Below are 13,688 nucleotides of genomic sequence, written 5' to 3'. Positions count from 1 at the left end.
AAACTATGGAGCCGAGCTACGGTAACTCTGATTCCTGAAAAGGATACGTAGGCAGCGGGGTAGGGCCCGTGCGAGTATAATTCTTTATTTTCCCTACATTCTGCATTCATTCGCATTTAGACATAGACATAGTACACACCCTTTAGATAGAAACAAACATAGGTGGATACCATCGAGTACGATGGGCGCGAGGGGTGCTAATACCTTCCCCTTGCGTAACCGACTCCCGTACCTTGATTCTCTGGTCGCAAGACCTCGTTCTTATTCTTTGTTAGGTTTTCTGATATTCCTTTCCCTTATGGGATAAATATATTGGTGGCGACTCTGTTCATTTTTCGCGAGCGTGCGACATGTGTGATGAAGGAATGTATGTCAGATTCACTAAAGAAGAGTGCATTGTTACCAATAAAGAAAATGAAGAAATCATGAAAGGAGTCAGATCTTAAAATAATTGTTATCTATGGGAGCCAACAAATTTCAAGTCTCTAACTACTTATCCCATGACCAATAGGATCAATGAAGAAAAAAATCAAGAGAGAACCATCAAATCAGAAGCTTCTACTCCCAGAACAAGAGTCCTGATAGAAGGAATGGATGAGTCTGGTGATGAGATCTTCATTGAAGAACTCACCAGTGAAGAACTAGCTACTAGATACTCTAAGATGTGTGTACTAAATGGGGAATTGAGCAAGAGATTGACAATGTATGAAAATGCTTATGCATTGTTACAAGAAGAAAGAGTGAAACTCATAATGAACATTGTTGATCTAGAAGGAGAGGTGCAAGACACAAAAAGGGGATAGAAGGCAAAACAAGAGGCTCAACACATTCCTATCTCAGCCAAAAGGTGCTATCAATGTGGTAAGATAGAGCACCTGAGGTTCACTTGCCCTGAGACTCAAGAATCTTCCTATAGAAGTACACCTTATCAGGAAAACCTTACTAAGGAGAAGCCATCGCAACAAAAGCCATGGGTGAAAGCTAGTCACTCAAGCCATCACATACCTGAAGAGAAGGTTATAAAGGAAACAAGAAACTCCAGAAAAAGAAAATCCAGACGAAACAAACATCACAAAAAGGATGTAGGTTTCTCAGCTACAAGCAAGAACAAAACAGTCATAAAGGATATTGTAGAAGGAAGTGAGTTGCCTCACTCAGCAGATCAGGTCAATGTTAATACAAACGTCTTAACATCAAAACTGACTGAGAGCTTAATTGTGCAAATTGAGACGAACAAAGCATCCGTGATTGATGAATGTTCTTCAGTAAAAATTCAAAGAATCATTCAAAAGGATATCACTGCTCCAAATACTGTCCCAAGGAAGGGATCCATCAACAGCCAGGATCCCCTAAGAAAGAAGATTCTAGAGATAGACCAAGTCTCAAGATTCTGGATGGAAAGAGCTCTAGACTCACAGTCACACTTGGAAGATCAAGTAAGAAAGGAGAGCAGGATTCTTGTAATCACAGCTAAAGATGCTGAGCTGATGACATGTATGATTTCTACTAATCTGTTGAACTGGTTTAAATCAAGCTGGACATACCTTGGTGTATCTCACCACAATAAGAGTGGAATGTCGTAACTATGCCTTACTACATCAAAAACAAGGTGGAGGACTGTAATACGGTGAATTGACTTTATTTGAAATGTACGGTAAGCAAGAGTCGCCACCGACTTTTATTTTATCCAAATTAACAGAAAGGCTAAAAGAACAGGAAAAACCTTTTAAATAAAAACTGAGTTCGGGGGGTAATTTATGCAAAGGGAAGGTGTAAGGCACCCTTTGCATCCATGGTTTTCCATGGGCTCTTAATTGCTTTGCTCTTTGAAACCAAAAGTTTAGAAATGTAGAAGAAAAATAAATAAGGACTTTAGCTCGTAAATGAGCGTAGCCTTTTTGAAGGTTTATGAAAAAGTGTAGGAAAAAGATTTTTAAACCAGAGCAAAGCAATTAGGGGCAAATTACCTGGTTAGATGAAAAATGTTCTTTTAGCCTTTCAGGGCTATCCATACCATAGGAGGGTAGGGAGGTCCTTTTATTTAGAGGTTGAAGGGTCGTCGAATTATCGTTCTCCATAAGACTGTCCCTAGCCATAGAGAGGCAGGTAGTCTAAGGGAAGGATCAGAATAGCCATTTACTTTTAGGCAACCAGAGGATACCTCAGCATTTCGTAGGCAACTTCGAGGGACGAGATCATATTAGCGAATCGAAGGCAACATCATTAGGGACTTATGATCTGAATGAACCGAGGGCAACATTGCTGAGGTATCCTCGTATTCGAGGGACTTGGCTATTCTGCATTAAAAACACAAGGCAACAGGCAACAGGCAACAGGTAACAAGAGGGGTACCATAAAAGGTGCGTGGGTGCAACAATCACGTGATCAGATTAAAATAAATTATTTTGTAAAATTAATGATTCTAATTCAATTCGAGGTTACCACTCCCTAGGATTACTAACCACGCAGTTAATATGATATAACAGTTTTAAGTGCCTTTAAGGCCACACAATACATCCAGGAGAAGTTACAAAATAAACCATGGGGAAGGGGAAGGAAAGCAATAAAGTAACTCATACCGTAATAGGCCTGGCATAAGTAATAATTTAAAAGAAGGAATATTAAAAAGGAACGAGTTTTAGGGTTACCGAACGTTCGAGCTTTGACCGGTTGGTTAACCCTGAAAATTGGCAAAGGAAGAATAAACAGAAGGGGTGAGCGTATGAGAGATTCATTGACAGTTAAGGCAAATCCTATTTTAAAATAAAAATAGAATGACATTAAATAAAAAAAATAAGTAAGAAGCTTAGCTCTTTTGATCTGACGTGGTGCGTGGCTAAAGGATTTTAGTTAACCCTGAAAATTAGGCACGAAGAAGAGAAATGTCAGTGCATTAAAGATCTACAAACCTAATTGATTAATACAACCAGATTAATGGAATAACCAAAGGTAAGGCAAACAGTACAAGGCAAACAAAAAGTTTAGAAGCGAGGGTAAACTCTGATTTTTTAGGGAATGAGGTTTTAGGAGAAAAAGCACTATGTTAATGGATGACATCTACCTAACAGTGATTAGTGGTTATGATGAAAGCAACGGGTTTAAACATGAAAAGTGAATAATTTAACATATTTGAGAATTAAAAAAAATCGAAAGTTCGATCAAATAAATTAAAAAAAAAGTCATGAAAATATTTATTTAATAAATAAAATATTTAACTAAAATAATTTTACTAAAATAATTTTACTAATAAAATATAGATAGAAAGAAAAAAGAAATAAACAAAAAGTTTTATGTGATAAATAATAATAATAAAAAAATTGAAAATAACTTAGCTTTTGATTCCATGTGGTTGGTCTGTGAGACTCTATGGTGAGACTGCGTATCCACATGCGTTGGATCAGCCTTGTGGGATATCAGATGGCTGGGATACGAGGGCGTACGGTGGGCTTCAAGGAAACCTGTGCACCGGATCAACGAACCAAGAAATTCAAAGAAAATGTGCAAAAAACCTGAGTTCGAACCCAGGTTTGGGAGATTAATGCTTAACGCCCTAGGCCAGCTGTGCTGCGCTTATCAGTTGTTATTTACTTGACCAAGAAAAAATAAATACGTAAACCAATGATAAATAAAAACTCAAAAAAAGTTGGTTAAGGTGGGCCCCGTTTGCGCATGCTGTAGCCAATGAGGAGAGGAAAGAGTGAGTTGAATTATTGACCATCAAATGGGGTGAGGCCACGCGTGAGGAGAGAATAAAGACCCTTCGACTGGCCAATCACAACACGCCACGCGCGCAAGCCAAATGGTCCACAAATTTGAAGCCGCCGAAACAGTAAGACTGGTCATCTTCTCCGGCGATGGGGTTTTCGGATCCTGCAAAAAAACAATAAAAAAAAGAGAGAAAACCGCCCAGATCCACTAAAAGTCATGTTGCGAATTCAATGGTAATAGTTTCAAGACCTGAAACGTGCTGCAACCAAGAAAACGAAAACGAAGAGTCTTGACGGCATAACAATGGCGTCCATTGATCCGAGTCTTGAACCTCACATGTGTATCGTTAAACCTGTCTTAATGAAACTCCTGAACACAAATATGCACCCTAAATCCGTTAGTAGGACCTAAACCAATGGATTCGAAAATTTGCATATCTTGGTTCCGGTGAAGCCAACTACGGTGCCTTTGAAGGTGTTTGTTCTTGCTTGAATACTGGGATGTGTTCCTGATGATCTCAGAAAGACAACAGAGCGCCTGGAATTGAAGGGAACTTCTTGCACAGAGTTTGTGACCATGCCCTAATGTATGAACGTTTTTGAAAACTTGGAGAATGGTTTTTTTTTAGAGAGCTTTTTGGAGGCAGCTTCATCAACCCTTGTGCTGAACATGTTGTGATCTTTATAGTGATAGCATTAGGTCAATAATTTAAGAAATAAATCATGTGATTGGAGAGATAAAATTTGATTGAAAAATCAAATAATTCTTTCTATTATTGGCTCAATAACATTCCAATATTTTTCACGTACTAGGGCCTATTGGATTATGATTTTATTTTGATTTAAATCAAGGAGAAAGAGTGGAATAATCACCATATAATTATTTTGTGAGTTTATTTGATTTTTATTTGAATTTAAGTGAATAAAATCAAATATAAATCAAACAATATCATAAAAATAATTATGTTTGACTAATGGACCCCTTTTGGGCTTAATATCACGTGGGAAGTTCAAACATTGAGGCCCATTTGAAGAAAAATCAAGATTACACAATGTTGGCTTCATGCACTTTTTCTCCAAAATTGCTCAACTTCGACCCTGCGTATCTCTCTCAATTTTAACCCTATGAAGGTTTTCTTGACCGTTTTAGAAAGCTCAAGATGTCCTTTAAAACCTCCTTTTGGTTTCATCTTAATTGAGTTTACCATGTTCATGTACCATTCTTTGAAAAAAAATGACTTTTTGTTGTCTTTCAAAAAGACCTATAATGTTTTGACTTATATCTCTTATGCGGAAGCATTTCTTGACCTTGGGTCCAACATCAAAGTTGTAGAGAATTGAATTTCCTTGAGAATGAGCTTTGGTTGGGGAATTTATGATAAAGTATGAGAGAGATATGATCAGTCAAAGTTGGGTTGACTTTTCTCCTAAAACCCTAATTTAGAAACTTGGACTTTTGTTGATTTCGGAACTTTCCTTGATGAATCATGATCAATCCTTGATAAAATGATGAATGATACTTCAAAATGAGGATGTTGACCAAAAATCAGGAATTTTGACTGTACTTTGACCACAGTTGACTTTTAGGTCAAACCAGTCGCCTGTTGACCATTTGAACTTTTGACTGAGCAATCTTGTGAATCAGAGCTTGCAACTTGGCATGAGGATCCTTTGGGGCACATGAGAGACTAACGGTTCCACTTGAGGTCTTAGAACTTGATTTTACTTTGAAGAGATCAAAACCCTAGTTTGAGGGTTGTTGTTTAGGAGAGTGTGCAGTCAGTCAAGTCTTGAGCTCTTGATATTCAAATGAGCTTGAGTATAAAAATATGATGGGAAAATTTTGGGGTATGACAAGGACAAATGGAACCTCATACAAAAGTCAACTACTGATCCAGATATTGCCAACAAGCTAGATATCCAGGAGAACTATCAGATGACATCCCACCACAATAGCCCTAGTATGATCACAGAGTGCAATTTTTCCTCAGAAACAAGTTTAGAGCTAACTCAAAATTTTGAAATGCCTCAACAGTCTCGGTTCATCTCTCTTGAAACAATACCTTGCACATACACTCACTCAGAAGGGGGCAACCGTGAAAGAACTCTGAATGATGCAAGTATGCAAATGGTACATATGATGCATATTGAAGATGATTCTAACAAGAGTGACGAGAATGCTTCTAACAAAATCGCTGACATCTTCACAAAAGCTCTTGATGCTACACAGTTTGAGAACTTGCGAAGCAAGTTGGGACTCTGCATCCTTGAAGAACCATAGAGTAAAACAACAACAAAAAAATACAGGTGGAGAAGACACTTCTTTTGGCTTTGGTAACATTTGTGGCCAAACAGGGGGAAAAGTATTTTGTGTCACCCCAGAACAACAAGAACAGTGGTTGTGTGTGATTAAAAATTCTATTTGCTTATCTTTGTGTTGATCTGTTTGTGCTTGTGATACTCTTGTGTGTGATCAACAATTCTATTTGCTTATCTTTGTGTTGATCTGTTTGTGCTTGTGCTACTCTTGTGCACTGTCTATTTTTGTCTGAGCACTTTGTGCATACTGGTGATGTATGTTGTTTGTTTGTATTAGCTTGTGTTTTGGTTATCCGCTGCAAGTTTTTCTCTGGTATGGTGTGACAGGATGTTTTAGCCAAAAATTTGCCAAAGGGGGAGACTGAAGGTGTTTTGCATGTTAGCTGCATTATTGGTAAAACATACCTAGTTGATTGTGTATATGCAGGTTGCATATATGTGTGGAGCAAATACAGGTTTTGTAATGAATGTCATGATCGATGTCATGACATCCATGTGTGACAGCAGGAACTATTAGTTTTTGTTAATTGTGTTTCCTGATTTATCACTTTTATCTGTTTAGGAAACTTTTTCTTGAGTGCTGCGAATTTCGTTTAGAAGATCCTACTGACAGCATATTGTGTAACAGACATTTGGCGTGTGAATTAGGCTAACTTTGTTAACCCTAATGTGTTTCTAAAAAAGCCCAAGGCCCAAGACTGCATATAAAAAGAACTGCAATCCTAATTTGGAACGCAGACATAAGATTGTGTATTGTGAAGAACGGCTGTTCTGTAACTGTCTCTTGTGATCCACGCTATTATCTTTGATGATTGCGTTGGAATTAGTTTGTGTTTTAGTTGTGTCACTCTAAGCTTTTAAGCACGAGTGTGTGTCTCTTGACTTAAGCTTTTAAGCAGATCAAGGTGTGTTTTTGAAGTGTGTCTTCTATCTGTAATTGTTTATTGTGTATGTGTTATAACTGCTGTGATTGAGGGGGAGTGGAATGGAGATATTCCATATCTAGGTAGAACCTAGGTAGAAGGGTCATTAGGTAGTGATTAAGTGAGGAGTTGTAAACTGGGAGTTTAGCTCTGAATTGATACTGCTAATAGTGGACTTCATACTTGGCATGGTAGCCCCAGAGTAGGTTGTTTGAACCGAACTAGGTAAACAATTCTATGTGTTCTTTACTGTTTTATGATGTCTGTTATTTTTGTTTGTGCTGTGTAATTGTGGATGTCATAATATCCAGTTTGACATCGAGCGTGTATTACTAGAATTTTCAATGTCAAATAAATATATTAAGCTAGATGACCTCATTTCAAGAACTTCACATTTTTTGGTCATAAATAGACAGAAGACACCAAATAGGGTAACAAAAGTGAAGTTACGAGACTAATTTGTAACTTTTTTTAGTTTAGGAACTAAAGTGGAACATTAAATTAAGTGAAAGGACTAAAACAGGTATTAAGACTTTAAATTTTTTAGTTTTTAATTTATTTCACTTAATTATTATAATCAAATTAACTCCCAATAATGTTTAAATAAATTTTCAAAATTTTAGTCGAATTATCTCTATCTCTCGTACTACCATAATGTCATTGGACACATTAATTTCACAAGGTTAAATTAGTAAAATTTTATATGCTTTCATTGCAACTTCTTCGCAATTTTGGAGAGAAATGGTATTTGAGTAGACCCCACTCACTTTTCCTCTTTCCCTCTTATTTTGTGTGTGTTTGGATTGTCGGTGGATATAATTGATTTTGACATAATTGAGTTTGGTAAAATTGATTTTAACATAATTGAGTTTAACAGAATTGATTTATGTTTGGATACATTTATGTAAAAGTGAGTAGAACAATAAATTTCAGTATGAAAATCTCGTTTAAACTCATAAGCCAAAAATCCTAGCTTCTAGTAGAATAATTTCTGCTTTAAAAGAACCAAACACCTCAAAATCACTTCAGAATCAACTCTACACCTCTAGAATTACTTTTAGCCATTCCAAAAGCCAACGCAAACATGCAGTTCATCTCATTCTAGTAGGGAGAATTTACATATTTCTCTTTAGCTCCTGTCTTCACAAGTTCCTCTTATCAACTTCTATTAAAACAATCAGACATTTATGAAGGTGAGAAAAACACAAGAAGGGGGTTGAATTGTGTTAACTTTTTCTCCTTTTTCTCTTACAAATCTCTTATCTGATTTTTATCACAAGGATAGAATCTGAGTCAGATTCTGATGATGATAGCAGCGGAATATGGTTGATTAAAATAAAGAAGAGAGTAAGAAAATACACAAGCAAATTTCCTAGTTTCTCCTACAAATCAGGAGTAGTCCAGTGCCCTTGCACTTCCAAGAGTTTCCACTATTAATAAAATTTGATTACAAATTTCTCAAGCATACAAATAATATAATTCCAAACACACAAGTAAGAGACTTCAATTCTCAAGCACACAAGTAAGATACTTCTAATTGCTCAAGCGCACAGGCAAGAGACTTCAATGCTCAAGCACACAAGCAAGAGACATCCAAATGCTCAAGCACACGAGCACGAGACTTCCTACAATATATATAGTAGATAAATGATAGTGATAGTTTGATAATTACACTTGATATATAATCAAATGTGTAAATAGAATACAACACAGAAAACTCTAAGACTTAAAAGCTTTTAAGAATGTACAATTGGTAAGAAGTTCTAAGTTTACTTGTGCTCTTTGTTTTGATAGAATAACTTCTCTTTTATTTTCAAGGCATAATGTTGTAGTTTCTCCAAATTTTCAGCTCCTTATATAGAGAACCATGAAAGTGTCGTTGGATAAAACTTCTTGCACAAGTGAGTCTTCGAGAGAAGCATCAATAGATTCGTTGCAAAACTTCCTGATATGGTTAATGTCATTGCAATGGTATTTGAATATCCTTTGCTAAAAAAGGAATTATCAGTTGAAATTTTTCAGGCTTCTGAAACTTTCTCCTAAGTTTTCATGTGACCAGAACAAGATAAATTAACCCCCTAGTATGGTAGCAACTTGTTAGAAATTCCTTGGTTCTTGAGCTTTGAATGGCTTTAGGTTATGATCCTTCAAAGTCCGAGTTTTAGCTTATAATCCTTCAGACTCTTAGTCTTTAAAGGTTGACTTTGATCTTCAATATTTAACCTGCTCAGAGTCTGGGATCTTTAGGTTATAATGATCAGAAGATGGCTTGTTCAAAAGCTGATTCTTCAGAGTCTGATATTCAGAATTTGTATCTTTAGAGCTTCTCTTTGAATGTTTAGTGCAGTATCATAACTGAATTTCAATCAGTATATTAGTCTTTGTATCTCCACACTTGAACACACATTAGTCTACCCAATTGTTTTTTAAATAATTTGTCATCATTAAAAACCTAAGGGATATGATATAAGACAATTTTGTTCCAACAATATCCTCCTTTTTAATGATGACAAACATGAGTATTTAAGAAAAATGGTTGTTGACTTAATTAACATGTTTACTTTAGGGTATGAGGTTTCTAAACTCCCCCTGGGTCTGATAGTCCTAAGGGTGAGGTTTTTAAGCTCCCTTAAGTCCTAGCCAAGCTAATTAAATTTTCGATAGTGGTGTTTCTTCTTTTGTATTGTGGGATTTGGGTAAATGGTGTCATCTTCTTTTGTATTGTGAGATTCAAGTAAATTGTGTCATCTCCTTTTGTATTGTGAGATTTAAGAATTTGAGAACTGAGGTTTATCGAGTGTGAAATGTGAACCTTCATACTTGAGAAGTCAGTAGAAACAAGCTTTTGTAACAATGCCTCCCCAGAAGCTGAGACGAGTGGTGTTTCTCCCCCAATACCCACCATAAGTTGATTGATTTGCTTGTAATATGAATAATAACATTAGGGAAATCACAAAATCTAATTGTATAAGAAAAAAACTATGTTGCTCTTTGTTTCTAGGTGTGTTTGGTTGGGAAAAAACAGAGAAAAAAAAAGATGTGAGAAAGTTGGTGAAGAGTGAGAATGCTGATTGTTTATTTGTATAAGTGAAAGATATAATAAATAGAAAAATATTTTATAGTACTAAAATACTCTTAACTAAAAACTATTAATTTAACTAAAAACTATTAATTTAAATTAGGCATAATAAGTCCTAAAGTCCATTATCTTAATTTAATATTTCGTTTTGGTTACCTAATTAAAAAACGTTACATAATGGTCCCTGAGAATTGTTTAATCATACAAAAAGGTTATTTCCATTAAAAATTATGAAAAAAACGTTAACTTGGCAATGGGGTGTGACATGTATGCATGCTGAGTCAACATATATATTTAAAAGAGTAGTATTTGTTTAAACTGAAAAGGATTAGGTTTTGGAGGTTAAAAAAACTCCTTAAAATGTTTATAATGTGTAAAAAATATCAAACACTTCAATGAATGACAAACACAGATCAATAAGAAATAGCTTTAGGGAAATCACAACATAATGCAATTGTATAAGAAAAAAACTATGCCCATTTGGCTTCTAGTAAGCCTCCATTAACTCTTACATTGTGTTTGATATGCCAGAAGAACATAAGAAAGAGAGAAAGAGCAAAGAAACACGAATACAACAGAGAGAGTGAATATTATGGGTCCTACTACAAATTTATTGTCACGACCGGATTCAGGAGTCGATTAAGCAAGGGGAAAGTGTTAGGTACCCCTCGCTTCCCTTATATTTAAGGGGAATCTCCCATAGGATTAGGGTAAGTGTGTTTGCTAAGGAAATGTTTGCTTTATTTCTATTTCAATTTATTTATTTACAAAGTATATGTAAAAGGGTATAATTGAAAAATGGTTAATTGAAAGTTAGAGGACTCGCTAAAGCATCGCATTTTATGCATACGTATATTCATCAAGTGATAGAATCAGAGTCTACGTAATTCGTATGTATTGGTTAATGGATTTTAATTATGAAAAGAGATCTTGATTTTTTAATTAAATTAGTGAAAAAGTTTTCTAATTGATTAGCCAATTTAGCTTATGTTAAAAGGAAATTATTTTAGTGTATTTTGATTATTTGTTGATAAAAAACTAAACCTAAATTAAAGGGGAAAGAATATTTTTTTGTTGTTGTCATTTTTATATTTGAACTAAATGTAAAGAGAAACACATTTTTCTTTTTTATGACCTAATCAACAAAACTCTGATATTAATCTAATTAGGTAGAATAAAATTAATCTAATTGAATAATTTAAACTAAATAAAGATTAACGAAAAAAATTAACTTAAACTAATTCAATATAAGTAAAAAATTAAAGTATCGGTAAAAGATTTTTTTTTGTATTTTTTAATGATAGAAGTAAGTTAACTAATACTAATTAATTGGATAAAAAATATAAAAAAAAATGAAACAAATTTGAAAATAAATAAGAAAAGACAAAAGAAAGCCTAAGAGGATGTTAATTAAAAAATGAGAGTATATAAAAATTAGTTCTAACTTTGGTCCAAACCTCATACTCAACAAATCTTAATTATTAGTACTAATTAACATAAATTAAACAAAATAAAAAATTTAAATAAAACAAACAGAAAAGGAAAAATTTAAATAAAAGATGAAAATGCAGAGTGGAGACGTGTCCTCTGGCTGCCTATGTCCTTTCCAAATCAAAATAAAATAACACTTAATATTGATTTGCCTATGTCCTTTCCAAATCAAAATAAAATAACACTTAATATTGATTTTTCAACTACAAACTTCAGTCAATACCTGTGAGACATGTGGTACGCAAATAACAAAGAAATAAAAACAAAATAAAGTAAAAGTATCAGCTAAAAATTTATTGGGCAACAAGTGTCCACCTTAGCCGGGTCCAAGAACCCTATATATATATATATATATATATATATATATATATATATATATATATATATATATATATATATATATATATATAGGGGACGACTCAAGTGAGAATACTTGGTTATTATGAGAAATGAGAACAATGAATGACGACCATTAAATTTGATTTAATAGACTGGTTTGGTTTCTCTTTCTAGGATCCAGTCCATTAAATATTAAGGATCTTAGAAAGAGAAACCAATCCAGTCCATTAAAATCAAATTTAATGGTCGTGATTCATTGTTCTCATTTCTCATAATAACCAAGTGTTCTCACTTGAGTCGTCCCCATATATATATATATATATATATATATATATATATATATATATATATATATGACAAATTAGTTTATTAATAAATTTAGAGTTAAATATACTATAGTCCATAGGGGAGATCCGCTTTATCTCTCTATAATTTTTTTTTTATTCTCTATAATGTAAAGATTCTTTTGTTTTGTTCCATAAATGTATAATTTGAACATAGAATTTGGGGGGTGTTAAACCAAAACTCTCTCACATTAAGGGATAACTTATGCATTTAGGACACAAAATCTTAACATTTCAGGGAGAACTTAATTTTTTTTAAAGGAAGATAAAACGAATCTTGACTACTTCAAAGAGGAATATCGTATATTTAACCCATAAATTTAATTTATTTAAATCAATTAAATAAACTTTGATAAATAAAATAAAATCAACCAAGTTAGTACAATTGGATTTTAACATGATGCTTTTTAAATTCAAAGTTATTTTTGTAATTATTCAAACTATCAAATCTATTTTAATGTATTAAAAATTAGACCAATCATTAAATCTGTGTAAGTATTGATTCTCTATATAAAATTTAGGTTTAAATAGTCTTTTGGTCCATGTTAAAATCTGCAGGAAAATGTGCAGTTTTTTTTTTTTTGATAACCAACGAACTTCATTAAACAGAGACCGAAGTCGGAATCAAAGATACATCAAAAGGTGGAACCAAATCCAGCCAAGTCTTACTCCCTAATCTTCTACCAATGCCAACTAATCTATGGGCATCTTCATTAAAGGAACAATTACAAAAAATAACAGAAAAACAATGAAACTGTTTTAGAAGATTCTTGCAGTCCACCAAAACAGGTTCAATGTTGGCAATAACCTCCAGACCATTTAAATTATCAACGACCCTCTTGGCATCAAAGATCAGAACAATGGTTTTGTGGTTAAGTTGAAGCGCCAGCAAGATCCCCCATTCTATCGCCATAGCTTCCGCAAGCTCTGGTTCCACACTCATTCTCCTTCGACTACACGTCAACAGAATTACCTTTCTCTTGCTGTCCCGAATCACCATGCCCATTGCCATCCACCCCTCCTCAAAACAGCCAGCATCTACATTAATGAAAACACAGTCCTTCGAGCATTCGATATCTTCGCTCCCCATCTGGATCCGTTTTCTCAAGCACTTCTCTGGATTTGCAGCATTAAACTCCTGGACATACTTCCCCGCTTCTCTCCCTACGTTCATGGGATTGATTTTTGCATTTGAGAATACACACTCATTGCGCGATTTCCAGATTTTCCACATCATAGTGCTAACCATCTGCCCTATAAAACAGTTCTGCTGCCCCAACCAAGCATCCAGCCATAAGCACGGGTCCGGATTTGGCGGAATATGGATCCCCAACGCGGAAGAAAACCACACAGCTTGAGCAAAAGGACAGATCAGAAAAAGATGTTGAGTATTGTCGCTACCGCGAAAAATGGATCAGAGTCGCCACTAATATATTCATCCCATCGCGGGAAAGGAATACCAAGAAACCTAACTTAGAATAAGAAC

General features: G+C 34.5%; 1 protein-coding gene across 1 annotated transcript; it reads right to left on the bottom strand.

Annotated features, from left to right (window-relative positions):
- Positions 1-12,803: 12,803 nt before the first annotated feature.
- On the bottom strand, positions 12,804-13,439 carry LOC131604798 (uncharacterized). The gene has a single exon (XM_058877215.1). It carries the CDS (start codon positions 13,437-13,439, stop codon positions 12,804-12,806), a length of 636 nt encoding a protein of 211 aa, XP_058733198.1.
- Positions 13,440-13,688: the final 249 nt, after the last annotated feature.

The sequence above is a fragment of the Vicia villosa genome, linkage group LG5 (assembly GCF_029867415.1).
Source record: "Vicia villosa cultivar HV-30 ecotype Madison, WI linkage group LG5, Vvil1.0, whole genome shotgun sequence".
NCBI classification, from domain to species: domain Eukaryota; kingdom Viridiplantae; phylum Streptophyta; class Magnoliopsida; order Fabales; family Fabaceae; genus Vicia; species Vicia villosa.
Note: the sequence above shows the minus strand (reverse complement) of the source record. Positions and strands in the feature narration are given on the sequence as shown.